At 47.5% G+C, this 21,727-nt stretch overlaps 6 protein-coding genes across 6 annotated transcripts; 2 read left to right on the top strand and 4 right to left on the bottom strand.

Moving 5' to 3' along the window:
* Positions 1–2: 2 nt before the first annotated feature.
* On the bottom strand, positions 3–764 carry AO090005000797 (HD domain-containing protein; the record flags this gene model as incomplete). Its single annotated transcript, XM_023233936.1, has 1 exon — positions 3–764. One exon carries the CDS (start codon positions 762–764, stop codon positions 3–5), a length of 762 nt encoding a protein of 253 aa, XP_023089104.1.
* A 579-nt stretch (positions 765–1,343) lies between these two features.
* AO090005000798 (type I polyketide synthase) lies at positions 1,344–9,530 on the bottom strand (the record flags this gene model as incomplete). The annotated part of the gene is made up of 11 exons (XM_023233935.1): positions 1,344–2,219; positions 2,275–3,044; positions 3,159–3,276; positions 3,331–3,612; positions 3,674–4,533; positions 4,671–4,767; positions 4,833–7,030; positions 7,100–7,546; positions 7,618–8,287; positions 8,346–8,859; positions 8,917–9,530. The coding sequence occupies 11 exons, from the start codon at positions 9,528–9,530 to the stop codon at positions 1,344–1,346; spliced, it is 7,446 nt and encodes a 2,481-aa protein (XP_023089105.1).
* A 637-nt stretch (positions 9,531–10,167) lies between these two features.
* On the bottom strand, positions 10,168–13,956 carry AO090005000799 (uncharacterized protein; the record flags this gene model as incomplete). The annotated part of the gene is made up of 6 exons (XM_023233933.1): positions 10,168–10,858; positions 10,950–11,089; positions 11,168–11,568; positions 11,624–12,511; positions 12,569–13,193; positions 13,243–13,956. 6 exons carry the CDS (start codon positions 13,954–13,956, stop codon positions 10,168–10,170), a joined length of 3,459 nt encoding a protein of 1,152 aa, XP_023089106.1.
* Positions 13,957–16,438: 2,482 nt separating this feature from the next.
* On the top strand, positions 16,439–17,974 carry AO090005000801 (uncharacterized protein; the record flags this gene model as incomplete). Its single annotated transcript, XM_001817767.1, has 2 exons — positions 16,439–17,135; positions 17,184–17,974. The coding sequence occupies 2 exons, from the start codon at positions 16,439–16,441 to the stop codon at positions 17,972–17,974; spliced, it is 1,488 nt and encodes a 495-aa protein (XP_001817819.1).
* Positions 17,975–18,522: 548 nt separating this feature from the next.
* AO090005000802 (ADP-ribosylglycohydrolase family protein) lies at positions 18,523–19,268 on the top strand (the record flags this gene model as incomplete). The annotated part of the gene is made up of 2 exons (XM_003189163.2): positions 18,523–18,674; positions 18,740–19,268. 2 exons carry the CDS (start codon positions 18,523–18,525, stop codon positions 19,266–19,268), a joined length of 681 nt encoding a protein of 226 aa, XP_003189211.2.
* A 1,258-nt stretch (positions 19,269–20,526) lies between these two features.
* Positions 20,527–21,251, bottom strand: AO090005000803 (uncharacterized protein; the record flags this gene model as incomplete). Its single annotated transcript, XM_001817769.3, has 3 exons — positions 20,527–20,693; positions 20,762–21,043; positions 21,104–21,251. 3 exons carry the CDS (start codon positions 21,249–21,251, stop codon positions 20,527–20,529), a joined length of 597 nt encoding a protein of 198 aa, XP_001817821.1.
* Positions 21,252–21,727: the final 476 nt, after the last annotated feature.

Here is a 21,727-nt window from a genome sequence, read left to right as displayed (position 1 = left end):
TCCTACACAGCATCTTTCATTTCATCCGCCCACCACTCCTGAAACTCCCTTAACCTCGCCGTACGCACTTTCGCCATCTCCCGGCCAGTCTCCGTCTTCATCATACCCTCCAACCTGACCAATTTCTCCTCAAAATGCTCAATGGCATTATCCATCACCCACATCCCCTCAGGACAAAAGTTCTTCCCCTTCGCCCCGAGAAAGGTAAAACACCTCCCAATCCCCACCGCCCCAATCGCATCCAACCGATCCGCATCCTGCACAATCCCCAACTCCGGATACCCATCCGCAATCAACCTCTTCACTTCCTCCGGCTTCGCCCTCTCAGTCGTATACGACACATGCGAAACAATCATCTGCACCTTCTCCGCCACGTCCTCCCCAACCCCATGCGCCAAAAGCACATGATAAACCAACCGCTCAGGATCCACTGCCTCTGCGTTGGTGGTGGTAGTAGCAGTAGCACCCTGTTGCTTGCCCTGAATAGACTCCGAGATGGCAGCAACCTGCGATAGATATTTCCGGTCCCCGATATCATGGAGTAGTGCGGCGAGGTGCACTACCTCTGCATTGTAGATTGTGGAAGAAGAAGAAGAAGAAGAAGAAGTGTTCCGGGCTGTTTCGCGGGCTAGGATTTGGTTTGCTAGGGATACGACGCGGTGGACGTGTTGGGGGTTGTGGGAGGGGTCGTGGGCGGCCATGCATTTTGTCACGAATGCGGAGATTTCGGGGATGAGGTTGGGGGGTAAGGGTGATGGGGACATGTTGGTTTGGTTTTGTAGTGTGTTAAGAGTGTGTTTGGTGAGGTGTGAGGTTGTTGTTGGTTTTCGGTTTGATATAGATTTATTCCTGATTTGAAAATATTATTTATAGGGTCGGGGTGATTGGTGCGGGGTGTTTTAAAATACGGGATGTTATTTTACCATGAATTTTATAAATTTCTCTGGTTGTATCCGGGTGGAGATATTGCTGTTTTAACCTATAGTGGGAATTTGAAAGGAGTGACTTGGGGTCAAATTAATATGAGTAGCTAAGTGGAATAACCCAGTATTAAGGAGAATGTAGAGTAAACGCCCTATATAAAACGAAAAACGTTTATCTACTCGAAAGTAGGAGATACCAAGGTCAAAATGGATCACTATGAAAAGTGGTTCATATCAACAGATGGTTGCCCTAGACATCGTCTATATACCTATATCACCGAGTAACTGATTGAATGTATTGCATAGATCATTGTGAAGCAATACCTGAGTGATTAAGTGACTCAGTCTTCGGAATCAAAGGTACAAGCTCACCAGACAGGAAGATAGAGCAAGCAAAGACTCGTATGGGCGGGATATCGATCAGCTTTCTTTGGTGGGATCAACGCCATCTTCACCACCTTGGTACTTTGCTATCGCACGTTTCATAGTGAGTTGCGCCAAAGCTCCCACCGTGTTCACTTTCGATATCTCCTCCACGGTCAACTGTACTCCAAGTTGCCGATTAAGCCAGGACTTCACCTCAATGGCCATTAAGGAATCAACAGTCACGGCCTTTGCTTGCCCCAGGCCCATTTCGGATACCTGGGAAGTATGATGATTGATCAATTTTGCTAGCTCTAAGACTAATGCGGTTTCCATCTCCGGGTCGCTAAGAAGGCGGTGGTCTTTATCAATCCTATCAAAGAGTAGCTTGAGCTGGTTGTTAGTCTTTCGGTTCTGTGCACCAACGGCTGGAGTCCGATGCATTGAAAACCTTGCATCCCGGCCAAATACAATATCTTCCAACATCTCCGTCTCACTAGAAGCCTGGAGGCCAGCCATCAGCTCACTCGAATAATGGAGCCCGGCTGTGTTCTGTGCCTGAGACTCAAATATGCCGAGCTGTATGCTGGCGATGACTTGTTGTTTACTTAATCGAGCGAATCCCACTGTGTCCATTCGACGAGAGATATTTTGGTCTTGGATCGCTGCTGAACCCGCAACGGCGCCAAGGTCAACCACTGAGGAGGGAAGGCCCATTTGTCGACGATACTGAGTAAAAGCATCTAGGTACGTGCAAGCAGCAGCGTAGTTAGCCTGACCAACGTTACCGGTGATGCCGGTCAAGGAGCTCAAAACAAGGAAGAAGTCTAGCGGCTGGCCTTGTACGGCCTGATGGAGATTCCACGTCCCCGATACCTTGGCTGCGAGTGCCGACGTCCATTCAGCATGGGACATCTGTAGGAAGGTACGATCCTGGAAAAGGGAGCCATGTCAGCGATGAGAAATAATGAATGGTACAGTAACGTACATATAGGGAGAGAGCCAGGTTGATCACACCAGCAAGAGGCTTGGTGCAACTAGACACAGCTGTCTTCACGTCCGCTAAATTCGCCACATCTCCAGCGACGGTGATGATTTGGCAATCCTGGGCCTCGAGCTCCTTGATAAATGAGCTCTCTCTTTCTATGCGCCCAGGGGACCGCGTCAGGATTACGAGCTCTCGAGCGCCTTGTTTTACCAACCACTGAGCAAGAACACGGCCGACATCGCCAAGTCCTCCAACTATAATGTAAGAGACATCAGAGCGGAAGGTAATACTACACTGGTTTGACGTTACATGAAGTTCAGATGACGACTCGGGCATACGAATAATGACCTTCCCCTTGTGAAGACCAGCCTGCATGTATCGAAAGGCCTCTTGAACCTCCTGGGCGTGGAAAGTTTTCACTGGGAGGATTGGTCTGATTTTGCCTGCTTTATAGAGCTCAACTAACTGACGTATCAATCTGTCTCGTAGGATTAGTTCAGTGCGACGAGGAGCGCGATAGTTGTCAGTCACAAACCTTGCAGTCAGTGATGGTCTTTTCTTGGTTAACTCCACAAGGTCGATCGCGATAAATGAGCGATTCTTTAAAAAAGGAGACATGGAGAGAGTCCCATGGGTTAGAAAGTCCCGTTTCCCTAGCTCAACCATCTGACCAAACTCAGCAACACAGTCCCAGGATGCGTGAAGCAGTTTACCGGCAAGCGAATTGAGGACTACATCAACCCCTCCACCGTTCGTCTCATGCATCAAGTCTGCGTGGAACGAGGATGACCTAGAATCAAAAATGTTGTTTCTTGGAATCCCGAAAGTCTTCGACAAGTATTGAGCTTTTTCTTCCGTGCCTACTGTTGCATAGATCTAGATACTGGCCATTAGAAGCTTACTACCTTCCCTCGATAGGACTTTTACCTGGGCTCCGATGCTCTGGCACAGTTGTATTGCCGCTATTCCCACCCCACCACAAGCAGAGTGGATGAGGATAGACTGTTCCTCAGTCAGAATATGCAGGGAGAAGAAATTGACTCGAATACTGCTTACATTACCTCGATCAAGCACAGCGCGATGCAGAAGAGAATAAATAACGGTCAGATACGCAGTTAGCATAGTTGATGCCTCTTCTAATGAAAGACTATCGGGAAATCTTAGGCATAGTTCAGCAGGGATAACCGCTGAACTTCGAAGTAGCCCAAAACCCAATACCAGGACTTTATCGTCAACTTTTACGTTGCTAACGTTCGACCCTACTCGGCGTATAACACCGCTCGCTTCCAAGCCCAGCTCCTCTTTAGCTCCGAGAACCCCCTGGGCTACCATCAAGTCCTGTTAGATCACCCCGAAAGTCAGTGTCCGTGCAAAGCCCTAGCGCTGAAGTAATACTGACCCTGAAGTTCAATCCCACGAATACTATTTCAACTTCGACCTCACCCTCTCCCAGAGGTTCTGTATCTGCCGCAATCCATTGTAATTTTCTGTTAGAAGACACATCTAATCTGAAGGCTGAGTGTTGCCCAATTGGCTTTGAGATAAACCGAGGCAACGATTCCCATGTACATCTCGGTGTATGGACTATACCATTGTGAATGGAAAATTCATAGTCCAACAATTCGCGTTTGACTCTCCTTCGACGTCGAATTTTGTGTATGATTTCAACGACAAGATTTGAAGATACCTCGTCGAAACTATCAACTTCAACTATTGAAAGATCCAGCTCCATCTCCTGCCGCAAAGTGCGGGCGAGTCCCCAGATCAGACCATAAGAAGGATTAGCACATTGGAGCTGAGTGGCTGGCGTAATCCAGATGCATTGGGATGAAGTAATGGCTGAACTGCCTTGTAGAAACCCTTTGAGCTCGACGAACCTTCGCTCAGACATGCTGTGAAGGAAAGAACTGTTCATATCCAGAAACGAGATAATGATTGGATTCTGTGGAACCGGGTCGTTAACTTTAGCCCACTGTGTAAGATGACCCCTCTGGGTAAGTTGTCTCTGCACGTCCTTTTCCCAGTGGCCCGGGTCTTGTGAGAGGAGGAGAGTCACATCATCGGGTTGGAAAGACGGTTCTTCCTTGAGAGCTGTGGAGATCATGATAGCATTGGTTTGAAGTAAGCCAGGGCGATCGTGGCGAACAATATCTACGCCACTGAATCCAGTGGCTTTCAACTCGCGGTCCCACCTCTCAACGGAGATATAAGGCCTGAAGGGTCTACTATCGCTCTCACCAAGCCACCAACCAGGTAAAACTCCCTAAATAGGTTAGAAACAGAAAGATGGAATCAAGGGATGAGCCGCGCATACTAGACAAAGATCTAGAATGGGTAGGGCTGAAGATGGTTTAGTAACGATCTGCAAATATATGTATACTAAATCTCCATCTTACCTAGATCAAGTTCCACAAGAAACAGCTGGCCTCGTGTGGATAGCAAGGTCCTAACATTCTGTAGGGTCTCTTGGATTGAAGGAGTTGCATGGAGAACCTGATGCGCAGTCACATTTCAGTCACTTAAGTCTTTCGTGCAGTGGGTATAAGGAGAATTCCTACGTTCGAAGCAATAATAAGATCATATGAGTCAGGCTCGAACCCTTGCTTTATTGGGTCCTTACTGATGTCAAGGACGCGGTACTCGAGGTTTTCTTGTCCTAAAAATTTCTCCACAGCAGCCTGGGTGAATGCTGGCGATATATCGGTAAACGTATATGATTTATAACGACGTACTCCGGCTTGGGATTTCAGGTGACGAAGGACGACTTTTGTGCAGCTTCCTGTCCCTGCTCCAATCTCTAAGATGCGAAGATTTGGATTAGAATGGGTCATATGGGCAAAGAAAGCACTGCAGTTGACGCAGCCAAGTGGTTCCTCATACAACCTCTCGAGAAGACCATCTTTCATCAGCAATTCTAATGGTGACACATCTCCACACATTATCTCCAAACAATTATCCACAATGATGCTCGTGCAATCAGCCACGCCTGAAGCCCAACCGGAACCACTGGCCCTCATGACACCCATACAGGCATCTTTAGTCACTTGCTGTTGCTCGCTTGTCATGTTGAATAGGCTTTGGGTGCGTACCCCGTTTCTCTCAAGCATAGAAGTCAACCTCTCATCTCTTTGGTGGCACGATGAGGCTTTCTCATAAATTTGGGCTTTCCATTTATTTAGATGTATCACCTCAGTGGTTACAGCTTCCAGACGCTTAGCAGCTTCCAGAGGACACAGAATGAACAAGTGCCCCAGCGCCTGAGCAATCAAGTCCATGCTTTCAGGAAAGGACTGTAGAGTAAGAAAGTTGTCTTTTGACAGTAGGTCAAAGTCCGGCCTCCACACGATTCGGGTCAGCAAGTTAGTATTTGCAGATGTGAGTCTGTTCCCATTGTCAAGTGCACCAAATAAAGCACCTTCAATCTCTAAGACAACATGATCATCCACGAGGCCAATGGCATTTCCGTAGTAACTACTCTGAGTATGGCTTTTAACGCTCGTACTAATAGTCATAAGGGGCCCGCCTTGTTTGACGTATATTCTGTCGAGACTGACAGGGACAATTGAGCGCTCAATGCCGTCGAGAGCATTGAAGAGAATACCCGCCATTATTACCTGTAAGCCCTGGTCGATAGAAGCCGGATGGATATTGTACGCATGATGGTCTAGGCCCGATGAACTGTTAGCAATAGCACTGGCCCGTCCTCCTCCCTTGGGGTCCACTGTGATATCTTTCAGCCCTCGGAAGCTTTTCCCGTAGGTGATACCGCAAGCTTTGGTCGCTTCGTACCATTCGTCGGAAGTGCACGACAAGCCGTAGGATACGACAGGCTGTTTCCTAGGAGGTATTTCGTAGCTTGGACGCACACGGCCTCGACAATGCTTTACCCAAGCTGACCCTTGATAGCTCATGATAGAAAAGCTATAATAGTCCGAATAGACGTTGTCAGCAATTTCTGCAGGCTGGAAACTGGTGATAACTTCTGTCGGACTTCTTTCGTCCAGCAATAAGGGCTCCATTATGAGAAGATCCCGAATTGTGTAGCTGTCAGACTCTGAATGCAGCTGCAGAACTGCGGCCCCAGCCATCGCAATATAAGCGGCGCCGGGGTAAACTATCTCTTCCTGCACCACATGGTCAGAAAGCCAAGGGACACCTCCAACGCTAAGTAAATTTTTCCATGAAGGAGCAGTATCCGTTGAATCGGTTATGCGAGAACCAAGAAGTTCATGGTGAGGGGCCAACTGAAACCTCCAGTCTCGACTTGTGCGGCTCTCTTCCCAGAACTTCTGGTCGTGTTGCCATGGATATGGCGGAAGGTCGGTCAATATCCTACCTGAAGGAACGATGTTTGGAAGGTCGACAGAGCCACCATTAATATGTATCTGGCCCGCTGCAGCTAAAAGCTGCTTTCTGAACCCATTGTCAAGGCGCTTGATCGTCGAGATATACGTACAAGGTACTTGCCCATTTGAAGCACTAAATGTTTGTTGTAGAGGAGCAGCCAGTGCAGAGTGTGGGCCTATCTCAACAAATGCCAAGCGCTTATTGGAGTTCGACCCAAGACAACATCGTACTGCGTCTGAGAACAAGACAGGTGATTCGAGGTTCCGGCGCCAGTAGCTGGCGCCTAATTCTTGGGGACACAAAATACTCTTGCCTGTGACACTGGAATGCATGGGGAGCATTCGTTCGCCCCGTCCGGCATGTTTCTGTATGGATGTCTCATACGAAGGTCCGATATCCTGCATATGATCTGCAATAACTATCAGTATATTGCAGTACATGCGTTACTTACAAGGCATAAGTTGTGTGCATTACTCACGTGAATGATAGGCGACATTTACCCTGAGACGACGACAGACCCCGGGCATGTTCTTCTCTATATCTTCCACTGTGCGATCGATCTGGTCCTTATCACCTGATAAAGTGACACTTTGAGGGCTGTTTTGGCAGCCAATAGTTACACCTTCACGTAGGAAGGGATGCACCATACCTCGACTCGTATTGACGGCTACCATTCCTCCTAGTCCTTCCTTCGAGCTCGCGAACTTACCACGATAGTACGCAATCACAATAGCATCAGTAGCAGAAATAGCCTGTGCTGCATACGCGGCAGCTATCTCACCACTCGAGTGGCCAAGCACAGCTGTCGGCTTGATACCCCATTGAGCGAAGATGTTGACCAAACCGATCTGCATAGCAGTACACAAGGGCTGGGAGAACTCGGGTTCCATGACTCGAGATTTGTCCATGCTTTTATTCAATTCATCTGTAAGGTGCATTAGTTTCTCTGTGAGGATGGAGCAGTTTGAATGGCTGGATCGCGCTAAATTTCGGTACCTTTCAATGACCACTGAGGAGGGTGGTCCAGTCCCTTCAGTGCTAGTTCCATCTCCTCAACATCTCTTCTAAAACATTCAAAGTACTCTAGGAGGGCTATTCCCATCCCTGGCCATTGTGCACCTTGGCCTGTGAAAGCAAATACAAGTTCGGTGTGATTTGTTGCTTCGTTAAACTGAAAGACCGTGTCGTCGAGTGGCATGCCAGGGTCTACAACCGCAAAGGCACGAACATTCAAATGATGTCGTCGGCTACCTAACGTATAAGACATATCACCCAGACGTGAAGGGTGGTTGTTAATGTATTGTGTAATCTGCCGGATCCTCTTCTTGAGGCTAGGGACACTGCTTGCGGAAGTCACGATTAACTGAGAGTCTGCAGGGAAGGTGGAATTGGTTGACCCAACAACGCCATTGCCACGGTCTATTATGACATGTGCGTTAGATCCACCAATGCCAAATCCATTTACACTGGCCCTTCCAAGTCGGTTGGCCGGCCATGGCTTCGCATCGGTTGGGACGGTCAGTTGTCCTTCGGTCAATGGGCCACCCGGCCTGGGAGTCTCAAATAAAGCAACGGGTGGGATAACTTGACGCTCAAGGCTCAAGACCGCTTTGATCACACTGGTAATCCCTGAAGATCCCTCTGAATGACCAACGTTGGGTTTGGCCTGTTGTTATCAGCTCATGAAATGTAGATATCTGATCAGAAGAACAAGGGAAGTGTACCGATCCAATAAATGCTGAGCCCCCCTCTGTCACACTGGCGATAGCAGATAACTCTACAGAATCACCAATGACTGTCCCAGTCCCATGGCATTCAAAATACGTTGTCTTGGATATATCGTTAATGTTGGCATTGCGATATGCCGCACGGATCAGACGCTCTTGAGAGAGTACTTCAGGAGCAGAAATTGTTGGCTTCCATCCATCACTGTTGGACGCAGTACCCCGAATTATTCCACGGATAGCATCATTATTGCGAATAGCATCATCCAAGCGTTTGATGTATATTGCATTGATTGCTTCTCCGCGCCCATACCCATCGGCGCTTTCGTCGAAGGTTCGGCAGGTACCACTTTCTGATAGGACCATATTAGCCGATGCGCACTTGGTAATATTGGGGCTCAAGATGAGATTTGTTCCCGCTACAACCGCGGAGCTACATTCTCCAAGATAAAGGGCTTGACAAGCTTCATGTAACCCGACAAGGGAGGCAGAGCAACCAGTTTGGATCGTCATGCTATTTCTGGTATTAGGAACATATACGCAGAGAGAGGGTGTTATTGTCCACGCTTACCTAGGCCCCTTGAAGTCATATAAGTGCGAAATACGGTTAGATAAAGCAAACGCGCCCGTACTTAGGACATAATAGCGATCGATATGCTGGTATTCTTTCGTGGAAAGGGTGAGCCAGTCCTCCCCAAAAGTGCCAACGTAGCATCCTATTCTTTTACCACGCCAGTCTGTTTCTCCCGCATCTTCTAGACACTCCCATACTACCTCGAGTAAGAGACGCAGTTGCGGATCCGTCGTTGATGCTTCCGCAGAACTTATCGAGAAAAAGTTTGCATCAAAATAGGCTGAGTCTTCCTGAAGATAGTAGCCATGACGGGTGCGAATCTGTCTCGGGTTTTTGGGATCACAGAATGACTTTGCATTGTATCGACTTTCGGGAACCTCGCTGTGGCCTGTTTTCTTCTCGACGAGCATGTCCCAGAAGTCTGTCGCTGAACGGATTCCTCCTGGCAACCTCATCCCCATTCCCACTATGGCGATCGGAGGACGACTGGCTTGCGCCTCTTTTAGATCGAGCTCAGACATGCAGGTAGCACATGTCTTGCAGAAACATCTTTGGACGTGAGGAGCTTCTGCTGCGGTGGTAGCGGGATGGCATTCTGGAGAGATATCCATACTAAATAGATATCAACAGCAAGAAACAGTATCACGAACCAAGGTTCACAAGAAAAAGCACAACTAGGATAAAACACTGTCTTTCTGTCTTTTCCTGGAGGGAATGGTCGCTGAAGAGTTGTCAAGGGAAGACAGGCATTTTATCTTTGTCCTTTACTAAATATCAAAAGTTCCCGTGAAATGCCCGCTTTCCACCAAAACTCAACGTTTTGGACTACGGATTTCTCAGTGGTATTCCTTCATAATAGGATCAACTCGCTTAAATCATTCAATTGTTCTATTGCTATATATGAATATTAACGTAAGCTATTCAAACACATCGAGTGTTGGTGTAAAGCGGGCATTTAACGGGAACTTTTTGACGTAGGACTGTAACTATCCCTCCCTTTTGCACCTTTCACAGCCGAATGCTGCCGTTGACGCATATATTATATCTTCCGGACATCTACCTATATAGTTAATTTTCCTTTCATCGGGCTAATGGTGGTAATTGCAGTCGGATAGGATGATGTGTTCAGAAAGGCAGTAGCCCATGAGTTGGGACGCTTCGGTGGTATGCTCTTGAGTGCTCAAAGATGAGGTGGGAGGAGACAAAAATGAATATATCGAACTCCCACATCGAAATAGTTGACTATAGTCACGCTTGTCCAGTACTCTGGCCTTTTTCTTCATCGCCACCGGATCTGCTATTTTTCACCATGCGCATTAATATGGACTTAAGACTTTGCCATTGCCCACCAACGACCATGCCGACCATAGATAAACCACGAGAAATAACCTGGTATAGCTTCCGAATAGGGTAAGCTAGAAAAGCTATCACCTTCACCGAGATATCCAGCCCGACCGCAACGTAGCGGTCCGGAAAGAGCTTCAGCACGGCAGCCCATGGTATGCAAAAGATGGAGCATCCAATGCATATAGCCCATTGAACACCATCCAGCGGCGTGACACCGAAGGCAGCTCCTCCAACGAAGATGATGAGGATTTGCCCGCCGATCATTAACACGTTGATTCCCATGAACCAGTAATTCCGATGGACACCTTCAAATATGTTGAACTTGTTGTCTAGACGGCGGTTGTTGAGTTCATTGAATATCTGCATCCAAACGAAAGTATTGAAGATGATTGTATCGAGCTCTACTTGCTTTTGGTGGATGCGCGTGTCATAACCTAGGATATGATCACCCGCGAAGTATAGGGTGAAACAGACAGCCAGTTTGTATATCGATTGCCCGATTATCATCTTCCACATTGTCACTGTGAATAAAGGAGCGTTTCTTGGGACTGGAGGTCGCTGTAGAATTTTCTCTGTGGGCGCATCGGTTGCTCTGGATTGTGTTAGAAACATAAGCTCCGTACGCGGGTCCAGTCTGGTGTCTTTCTCTATTGTTGCGAACTAGGAATAAAGGAGTCACTTACAGCGCTAAAGCAGCAAAGGTGTCCATGATCAGATTCACCCACAGTAGCTGGACGGCCTTCAGCACACTTTCGTTGGAGTTGCTGTAGATTGCTGTTACCACCGTAAGGCAGACAGCAGTGATGTTGACGGTGATTTGGAACTGTATGATTGTAGAGTCAGGGAGAAGGAAGAGAAGGATTCGAGAAGAAGGGTCAAGGACACAAAGACTCCGACGTACCTGCAAGAACTTAGCGACAGCATCGTTGACAGCCCGACCCCATGCCATAGCCGTCACGATAGACTTGAAGTTATCGTCCAAAAGGATGATAGAACTCGCCTCACGCGCTAATTCCGTTCCGCTGATACCCATTGAAAAGCCTACATCGGCGGACGTCAAAGCAGGTCCATCATTCGTCCCGTCGCCTGTTACTGCAACCGTTTCACCAAGACGTTTTAGATGCTTGACGAGCATACGTTTGTCGTCGGGTGACGAGCGGGCCAACACCTGCAGCCGTGGAATAATGGCATCCATCTGCTTTTCTGTCAGTTTTCGGAACTCTGGGCCCTCCATGACAATTCCGTCGCCGTTTTTGATACCGCAGGAGGAAGCAATGGCCGAGGCTGTATTGATATTATCACCTATAGTTCGACCATCGTTAGGCTGTTAGAGCTCTAATGAAAGGGGAAAGCTGACCTGTGACCATTTTTACTTGGACACCTGCTGAATGGCACGTCTTGATTGCCCCAGAGACTTCAGGTCTTAATGGATCATGGATTCCAAAAGCCCCAACCCATGTCATATCTCGAAGCAATGACTCAAAGTCGGGCAAGCCCTTTCCGCTATCTCTGCTGAGACCGGTAGGCCAGTCTAAGAGGTCAGTGTAGACGACCCCAATTGTGCGTAGGGACTTCCGTGCATAGTCATTGATTGTATCCAAGATGACTTGGCGAGCGCCATCGGAAATGGGTTCAGTCGCTATCTGGCTTTTGGAGGACGGTCCAGTAGTTATTGTTTGAGTTGATGTGTTGAGCATGACCTCGGACGCCCCCTTAACAAGCAATCGATATCCAGTTGGTCCAGCACGATATACAACCCCCATTGCTTTGCGGCTAGAATCAAAGGGAAATACATGTTCAATATGGGCATTCGCTCGTTCCTCAGTAAGATCAGTCATGTGTAAATAGTCTTTTGCAAACTGAAGGAGAGCAATTTCTGTCTTGCTTCCAACAAATTCACGTCCACCGTCTAGCTCCTCCTCGAAGGCTGTCGAATTCAAGGCGATACTATCTATTAGCAGCTTTTTGAAAATAGTAGGAAATAGCTTTAGTGTCTCTAGTATTGTAGGAGACGTTGACGGGCTGCCACTCTCAGTTGGTTGCTGGTCAAAACGTTCATTGGCACCGAGAAATCCCACAACGACCGTCATCTTGTTCTGCGTGAGTGTTCCAGTCTTATCAGAGCATATCACGGTAGCATTGCCCATAGTCTCACACGCACGCAGCACTCGGACAAGATTGTTCTCTTTGAGCATACGAGTCGTAGCGAAAGCCAAGGCAAGAGTCACAGCCAAGGGTAATCCCTCTTGGAGGTCGTTAGTGGCATAGCACAAGTATGGCCCAATATACGGAGACCACTTACCCGGTATGGCAACCACAATAACTGTAACAGCGACAATGAGAATATCCATAAATTCTTGGCCTTTCTCACTTGGGGAAGCATCGTTATCAGGTAGTTGCACTAGGAACCTGATCAAAAGGACAAAGAAAAGAAGCAAAGCAGCGCTGTGGGTTTCTATTAGTAGGCGATTCTCATCTTGAGTGGGATCCTCGCACCTTGTTCCAAGCCATCCTATCCACCCCGCCAATCTAGCCAGCTTGACCTGAAGGGGTGTTGGTTCACTCTCTGTTTGCAGAGATGCCATAATCCTTCCGTTAGTGGAGTAGCAACCAACACTAGTGACCAAGTATGTTCCCACCCCCTCAAGCACCTTACTTCCGGAAATGATAAACGGATCTAGCTCCCTAGTAGCGGTTCCGTCGATGATACTATACCATACTTCATGACCACTGACCTTTTCCATGTGGTCAGATTCCCCTGTCGCTGACGACTCGTCGCATTTGATTCCGTGACCAGATACGAGGACCCCATCGGCCGGTGGTGAATCCCCAGGTTCAATATGTAGGATGTCCCCGACTGTGATGTCGGAGATGTGTACCATAAGTGGCCGCCCTGAGCGGATCGCGCGAACATCGCGGTCAATTTTCTGCATGGGGTCAATCCAACGATGAAATGCCAGGAAAAGAGTGACTTACTCGTCTGTTTAACTTGGCAAATTGCCTCTCCTTCTGCCAGTCATTGCCAGCTGTGGCAGCCACCACAATTATAATAGCGACACATACGGCGACACCCTCAATCCAATCCACCTGAGACTGTCCGCTAGCCGCCTCGTATACGCCCAGCGATAGTGATATAACGGCCGCAATAGTTAACAGGATAATGATCCTATCATTGTATGCATCCCAGAGTAGTTTGAGAAAACTTTTGCTTCTGGGTTCAGGCAATGTATTGCGGCCAAAGATCCGAAACCTGTCGAAGAACTGGGATGAAGAACTCTGCACAATAGGCGTCTGGCTATCCGCATTCAATAGTCGTGGCTGACTATCTAGCTTCGAGAAGGCACACTTCGTTGCGTCGTCGAATGTTACGTATTCCGAAAGTCTGTCCTCATCCACAGAAAGTCCAGCCGCAAGGTCAGTTTGAAGACCACGCTCTAGACCGCCAAGGCCTCCTACAGCATGGAAGGCGGCAAGGGATTTGGGATTCAGCAACTTGTTCAGCTGTCCGGGTGAGAACGCAAACTTGTTGTCAATGACTTCAAAGTCACGCTCATATTGTGGATCAGGGGCCAAGGCTTCGGACAGAGAGACATCGTCGTATCGAAGACTAGCTGACGGGACGTTCTCGGTGCTGTGTGTAAACACCATATTATAATTAGTATCAAGTCTCTGGTCCATCAAGGTGGCCATGATGAATTTTCATTGTATCAGTAATTGTTGTCGGTACTCACACTAACCTGGAAATGGGGTTATCGCCATTATTACGGCAAACCATATATAGTACTATATAGCATCTTTATTGACTTGAGCGTGGCTGTGTTCTGCAAAAGACAACAGAGCCAAGAAAGCCAAAGAGAATTCCCATGACAATGAGTGGCATGGCTTCCCAGAGCTAACCGAATAATTTGTGGATATTGGACGTATGTATGAGTAAACTGCTCATTGTGGGGATTGGGGGAAAGCCCTTGAACGACTGCATGGAGGGAAAGAAGTGTATAGAGGGGTTTCCATGGTCACGAATTAGCTACCCAGGCAGTGTCCCCAGCTATGGCAGGCCTTGCCAGAAATTAGCAATGTGAAACACTGAACAAATCATACACCTGAAGTTGATGTCTTGACGTCAAAGATCCCCACCGTTCTCCAATCAATCAGATAACGCAAGATGAGATTTTAAAGCTATAGACAAGAGAGCAAGTTATGCAGCAAATCAGTCCATGGTTAGCCCATGCTGTATTGTCCTATAAAGTAGGATGTCGTGATCTGGACCGTTGTATAGCTCGGGATGACAAGTTTGGGTGAAAAGCACTGCCTCGCTTGGCTTCATCACTGATAACCTTATTTTCAACATCACAGCGTCACATCAAACGACTCACGGGGTTTGACTGTTGAATTCCACATTTCAAAATTTCAGTCAGTCTCAATTATTTTAGTAAAAGGGATCGCTGTATATGATCGCTTTTACTCTTCTAAAATCAACCTTTGAGCCAGTAACTGCCAATCAATGTCCGTCCCCTCAATTTGCCTGAGTATAGCTGTCGCAGATTGAGGGACGGATTCTATTAAATCCAGCAAGAAATGAGCTCTGTCTATGAGGGCCCACGTAGAGGAAGCTATGACTAGCGACCGCTGGCTCGACTACATCGTCACATGGAGAATGATCAGAGTATTGGACATAATAGTTCATACACAATACACTTATCGCACTAGCAGTGCGTTGAGCTTGACTCTGTCAGAATAAACACGTATGCGCTAAGTGATGACATGACTTTAGCTCTTCTAGTGCCGACATATTCATGACTCTCCTATTGAGCGATTTACTCCATATCATCATCACGTCTGTAGAGCTCCACAATGTATCTAATGCTGCGTCTCGTCCAATACATACGATTACTCTTGGCTACAGCTGCTGCTACTGCACTTGCCTCACTCATTCTGGCTGGCGGCTAAGCCGAGCAACAACCGAGACTAGACGGAGGAAATCTGCATCTATGCAGCCATGAAGCAAGTCTAAATGGTTCTCTCTTGAATACAATGACTCGTTGCTATAAAATAATCCTGCCTATTCGCTATGAATGCTTGATGTACCTCCTTCATCTCCAACTAGCTACATGAAACGTGCGTTGCTACTGGGATGTAATACCCAACTGCTGTGCAAATGCTCAGATGACGCGTCGTACGCTGGAGACCTACTTGCATGATTCTTTACAACATCCGACCCTTGCCTTGCGCATAGCCACTTCACATGCCGCCTACCCAGTCTTAAAAGCAGCCATGTTTGTCTCATATCTTCTGTTCTGATTATAGAATCCATACTCTTTTGCAGAACGAGAAGGCGACTTGTTAGTGGAGCTCATGTCCAACAATTGAAGAGTAAAAAGAGGCATTGCTGCAGAGATGGATTCGTGTCGGAATCCATTCAGTACGGAGATGTACGTGACTTGGTCCCATATTCGTGCATGCACGTGTACCTAGCTATGCTGGAGACAAAAGTCAGGCGATGCCACTCTTCCATATTCTCTCACTATCGACGATCGCTTCTAGTATATATTTCAAATATCTCCTAGATATCTTCAACCACACAAGTTAAGATATTCTGCCAGATATTTATAAGCTGTTGAAGAGTCAGAAGCTCTGCAGCTATACTGTTGATAAGTCTGCCTACTAGACTGTGTCAAGCTTGGGTTATCTGATCTGGACTTGGTCGATTGTTCCAGTGGTCTCTGTCCAGTAATAGTATACTAGTCCTGTGCCTGAGGCCCAGCTGTACGCTTGGAATACCGTTCGAAAAGATGATGGCAGCAGGTTTTCATCTTTCTAACTTCCTTAATTGCTAGGTTGGTGCTCGCTCATAGCCAAATAGTCATAGATTTTATTCTGCATTATCTATACAGGATGTTATGGGGCTGATGAATTGATCCAAGGATAGGTTAGAACTTAGAGGTATTATGGTATGAGTACTCCGTAGAGACTAGCCCTAAGTAAATAGCTAGGTAGCAGACGGTACCACCCTTCTTAGCCGGGGGCCTATAGTGGGGTATCATAAAAAATGTAGTCTTGACCGCCGGCAAGTCTAGCCTCCAATAGCCTCTCACGCTGTACTGCTATTTAATAATTATCATCTAGTCCATCAGCCATTTCTTCAACTCCTTCCAACTTCTTTCCCACCCTGAAAATGGACTATCTTAGTCAGGAAATTCTGCAAATAATCATCACGCATCTCCTCGTAGTACCTCCTATCAAACATCCCACAGCATGGGAGCCCCAACCAGTTCCAAAGGTGGCCCAATACGCGACGATCTCGCGCAATTGGCAATACGCCGTGGAACGTTTCACAATGGCAGACATCAAGAAATATAGTTCCGATCTGGACATGCTCCGGCATGTATTCTCCACTCCGCGACGAAGAAAATTGTTGCGAAAGCTGGAGTATGAAATCGATCTGCCAACCTACAGCAAGAACCGCATATTGTGTCTTGAAAGAAGGAGGGAGAGTAAAGCCAATGATGAAGCCTTCAATCGGGGTGTCATAGACTTATTTGACGAGATGTCCTCTTGGGAGACACAGGGCATGGATTTGACACTTACTGCATCGTCGCCTATGGATCGTCATCGGCGATCTTCTGAGCTTGGTTGTGGGTTGTCAGATAAGCGATGGAGCTTTGAAGATAACTATCTTACGTTGGACAATGAGGTGTCTCTGCCTCAGTTAACGTTTGTTGGAGGGTTGACCATTGCCAATGCACGACGCTCGCTGCATCCTTCGGCTATTGGGAAGATTATCTCGTCACTACCTAGTCTGGAACGGTTGACTATGGAGTTAAATGCACCCAAAGCTAAGCGTGTAGAAATGCAAAATGAGCATAGAATATGTAAGATACGTGTTTTCTTAAAGAGAGACCTTTACTGACCATCAAAAGCCCTTGCAAATGCATTGGAATCACCGTCACTGAGTAACTTGCGAACACTGAATATCTACATCGAGCAAGACATTCCATACAACCACAATTTCAAGAACCAACCTACCGACCCTCAATATCCAGACGGAGATGTTTTGAACATCGCCATTCGCAAACTGGCTGAAAACACCCATTTAAGAACCCTAAATCTCACAGGGTGGTGGCTAGTCTCGCCAGCGCTATTCGACACAGACAAAACATTCCCATATCTCCAGAAAGTGCAGATTCAAGGAGCGCTTATCACCTACGACGGCAGATGGTATTACAGTGGCAATCCTACCAATGTCGAAGCGAGTTATGACCCCATTCGGTATGGTGCCGACGATGAAGATTCTTCTGACTCGGACTCCAACTCTTCCTTCAATTCCGAGTTCCAAGACTCCCTGCCTGAACACAGAGAGGCTCTTCTGAATGGTGAAAGGCCCTACCATATGTGGAGGACACAGCCCGATTTGCAGATGTTCGATCCTCTCATGAAGGTGATGGCTACTGCGATACTCAGGATGCCTCGATTACGAACTTTCTCCTTCTCCATCGGGTGGAGTTATATGGATGAGAATGCTATCTTATTTGAGTACTTGAAGCCTGGAGAGAAACCCGAGTCTTTTGAGTATCGACCACACGAATTAGATATGACTCGGTGCTACGTAACCCCCATGCCCGAAGTAAGGTGGGAGGTTCCCGGTGATGTTGCGACTCTGTGGAAGGAAGCTGTGGGGGATAAAGGTGTCGTTGCTGTTGAACCTTACTAGGGACTTGGTTCAGGTGTTGTATGGGATTCTTTGTACATTTTCCCAACTGCCTTGGGCTCGATGAGCGAAGACACGATGATGTCGTCAAATATTTAGAGATCAATATAATTATAATTTTGAGGGAAGTGAAATAAAGATATATATCCAACAGCAGTGAAGAAGCAAGATAAGGTCAGTTTGCATGTAAGTGTTGAACCTGTTTGCATATACTTTGGACACTCCAGTCAGGTGATAGCCTAATATTTCATAAATCAATTCTCCATTCCTTGTTCAAGCAATGTTCGTTCCACAGCATTCGTCAGTCCATCTGTGTAAGTAAACAGCTGTGACACCGAGACCCATCCATCTCGTATCTCGTATTTTGCGTCATGATCTACTAGGCTGCTGAGTCACCGAAATCACCCAACATGACAATATTGCTCATTGGGCAGTGCAAGGCTGACTCCGAATTCAAGGATAGAATATATAACTTACCGTCTTACTTTCGCTATTCTAACACACCTAATCACTCCTACCATTAACTAAGCACCTCCATCCAAGTACCCACAATGCCACCATCCCTAACCTCCCGTGCCTTAGGCTCCATATGGGGAGTCTGCGTCGGCGACGCACTAGGCGGGCCAGTGCAATTCATGGACCCAGGCGCCTTCGAGCCCATCACCGGTCTAGAATACGTGCAACCCTTTCAACAGCCCGCAGGGTAATTTACTAAACCCCCCTATACTTCGTTAGAAAAAATCAAACACCGATACTAAAAAATAATAGATCCTACTCCGACGACGGTTCCATGACTCTAGCCCTAGCGCAATCCATCATTGACTCGCATGGCCAATACAACCATGCCTTGTCGATCCAGTATTTCGTAGACTGGTTCACCACCGGCCGGTTCAGCACGATCGACCGCGCCTGGGACGTCGGTGCCTCGACACGCTCTGCGCTCCAAAGCTGGAGGAAACGGGGCACGAGCGATCTTCAACGTGTCCAGGATGTAATCAATCAGAAGCTGGATGTGGAGCAAAGCTCAGGGAACGGGAGCTTAATGAGAATTGCCCCCATTGGACTAGCTTTGTGGCGCGATCCGGGGGAAGCGAGAAGAGTCGCTAGAGAGCAGAGTCGGGTTACGCATCCTGTGCTGGGTTGTCTGGAGGCTTGTGAGGTTTATACGCTTTTGATTTGTGGGGTTTTGAGTGGTATGCTTTTTTCTTTCTTTTTCTGGTTCGATTTTGTTTTCTTCGCTTTTTATCCTCTGGTTCTGGTATGGGGTTTCCATGTTTGTTTGCGGTTTAGCCTTTGAGGCTGGTTTAATTTTCTTTGTTGTCTTTGCTTTGCTTTTTCGCATTGAGCTTTTGCTTTTCATTCAGGGGTAATGGATGTTTGCTGACTGCGCTGACTGTGCTGACCAACCGACACCAGGCAAAAACAAAGAGCACCTTTGCACCATAATCAACGAATACAACTTCACCCACAGTACCCTCGCCCAGCGACTCTCCAACTACAAGACCCCATCCGACTGGCAAGTCAAATCCGTCCCAGAAATCCGCAGCAGCGGCTGGGTCGTAGATACGCTCGAAGTAGCCCTGTGGGGATTTTTCAAGTTTGATAGCTGGGCCGCGGGCGCCCTGGCGGTGGCAAACCTAGGAGGTGACTCTGACACAGCAGCGGCGGTTTACGGGGGGTTAGCGGGCGCCTTTTATGGGTTTGAATCGATACCGACGGAATGGGTCGAGGGGATGCAGAATAAGGGGTTCATTGCGGAGGTTGCTGGGGGGTTGGCGGAGGTTGTTTCTCTCGGTGGTGTTTTGAATTGAACTGCTTAGGTACAGGTACTAGCACACTGGGGGAGGTCTGGGTTTGGGTGTTGGTTTGTGATACCTGGGGTATGTGAGAGGGGGGAGTGGGTGGTTCGAATGGATCATGGGAATATTGTAGATGGATTATGGATTATAGTTTGTGAATAAAGGGTGTGGGGGTGTGGAGAGTCGATCTTTGCATAGGTCGGTATATATGGAGTACTACATGCAATTGGACTATGTTGATCAGCACGTCATATCGAGCTTAGTCTGCATCTTTTAGATTCTTTGGTTCGTCTACTATGTACACTTGGTATTTTGTATGGTCTAGATTTTCCCTTGGATCGTCGTCCTTCTTTACTGAACTTTAATTGCAGATAAAGGGGTCGCGGGATTGAACACAGCCCTATTCCCCTTACTTAATGTTGCCCCCTTAATGTCAGGGCTTGTCGCCGACGTCGGATTTACCAAGTTCACTGTTGTTTATTTGGTATGGTTCTCATCTAGGGAAGTGGTCACAGAACTGTAATTATTCTCAACCTTGAGGATGTCGAAGATCAGCTTGGGGGTAGCAGTTGTATTAGCTAATACCGATACAATTAACGACAAAGTGCTTGGGAATCAATATTACAGCGCAGAAGTACAACTATGTAGGTAGACCATTATGCGACATCCTTATACCGATTAATACCTTTCCATCCTTTCACATTCTCCCATTACCCGTCCCACGTGAGATCACCAAATCAATAAGCTTAAGCCCATTTACAGAGCCCAGATACCGAGAGCGAGACCCGCAATACCGGCGGCAGACACACCCATCTGAAGCTTGGCAACGGAGGCAGCATTGGTCTCGGTGCCGGTGGCAGCAGCACCAGTGCTGGTACCAGTGCCAGAAGACTTGGAGCCCGAAGAACGGGAGCCGGAGGATTCTACGCCATTGCATGTTAGTTCAATTGCATCCAAACTGCACAATAACGCAATGATTCAAGTCACATACCGCTGGAACCAGTGGAAGAGCTGTCCTTGCCAGTACCGGTGGTGGTGGCGTCAGAGTTGCTGGCAGAGGTCTTGGAGGCTCCAGAGTTACCCGTGGCAGTGATAGGGAAGAAGTGGCTGCTGTAGCAGGAGCTCTGGCAGGCGGCGTAGCGCTCAGTGTCAGATGGGGTGCCACTGCCCTGGGGGCAGGCGGCGACGCAAGTGTTGGTGTCGTTAGCCTGAGAATCGTTGGGGCAGGGGACCTCGAAGCATCCAGCAATGCAGCACAGATCGGTTGCGTCGCCTGATTTGGTTAGTTTCGCAATGCATTTAGGAAGAAGGGCAAGGAAGGACGGCAACGTACACTTCTTAGCGCAGGACTGTTGAGGAGACAAGCTGACAGTCGCCGAAGGAGCAACAGTGGTGCCGGTGGCAGAGTCCGACGTAGAGTCAGTCGACTGGGCCGCGGTCAAGGCGACCAGAGAAGTCAGAGCAATGAGGTTGAGCTTCATCTTGACGGTTTGAAAATAACAAAGACGCTGAAGCGATAATAAAACTCGAAGAAATTAACGAGTGTATAGAAACGCGTAGTTAGTAAGTAGTTAACGAAGGACTGTGGAGAGAAAAGGAGGAAGAGAAAGAAAGCAGAGGAGAAAGACGGGGATTTAATTAAAGCTACCTAAAGCGGGGGGGGCAGTCTTAGGTTTATTTTATTTTTACTCTTCCTTGGTTTAGGGTGAATTTTACTTTCTTTCAATTTCAATTTCAATTTTCTTTTCCTTTTTTCAAAACGACAGGGGACAATCCCAAGCAAAGGTAATTTAGTATCAGGGTTGTTGCCGTATGATTGAAACTCGGATACTCTTTTTCTCGTCATTGGAATGATCTGATTCGTCGGGTTTCACGAGAGCTTCGGCTAAGGCCCCTGACAAACCAATCAAATCGAGCGACCCTGTAGATAGCCGGCGGACTTTTCCAAGTTTATAGG

This window comes from Aspergillus oryzae, chromosome 1 (assembly GCF_000184455.2).
Source record: "Aspergillus oryzae RIB40 DNA, chromosome 1".
Classification (NCBI taxonomy): Eukaryota; Fungi; Ascomycota; class Eurotiomycetes; order Eurotiales; family Aspergillaceae; genus Aspergillus; species Aspergillus oryzae.
This window is presented reverse-complemented; position numbering and strand designations above follow the sequence as displayed.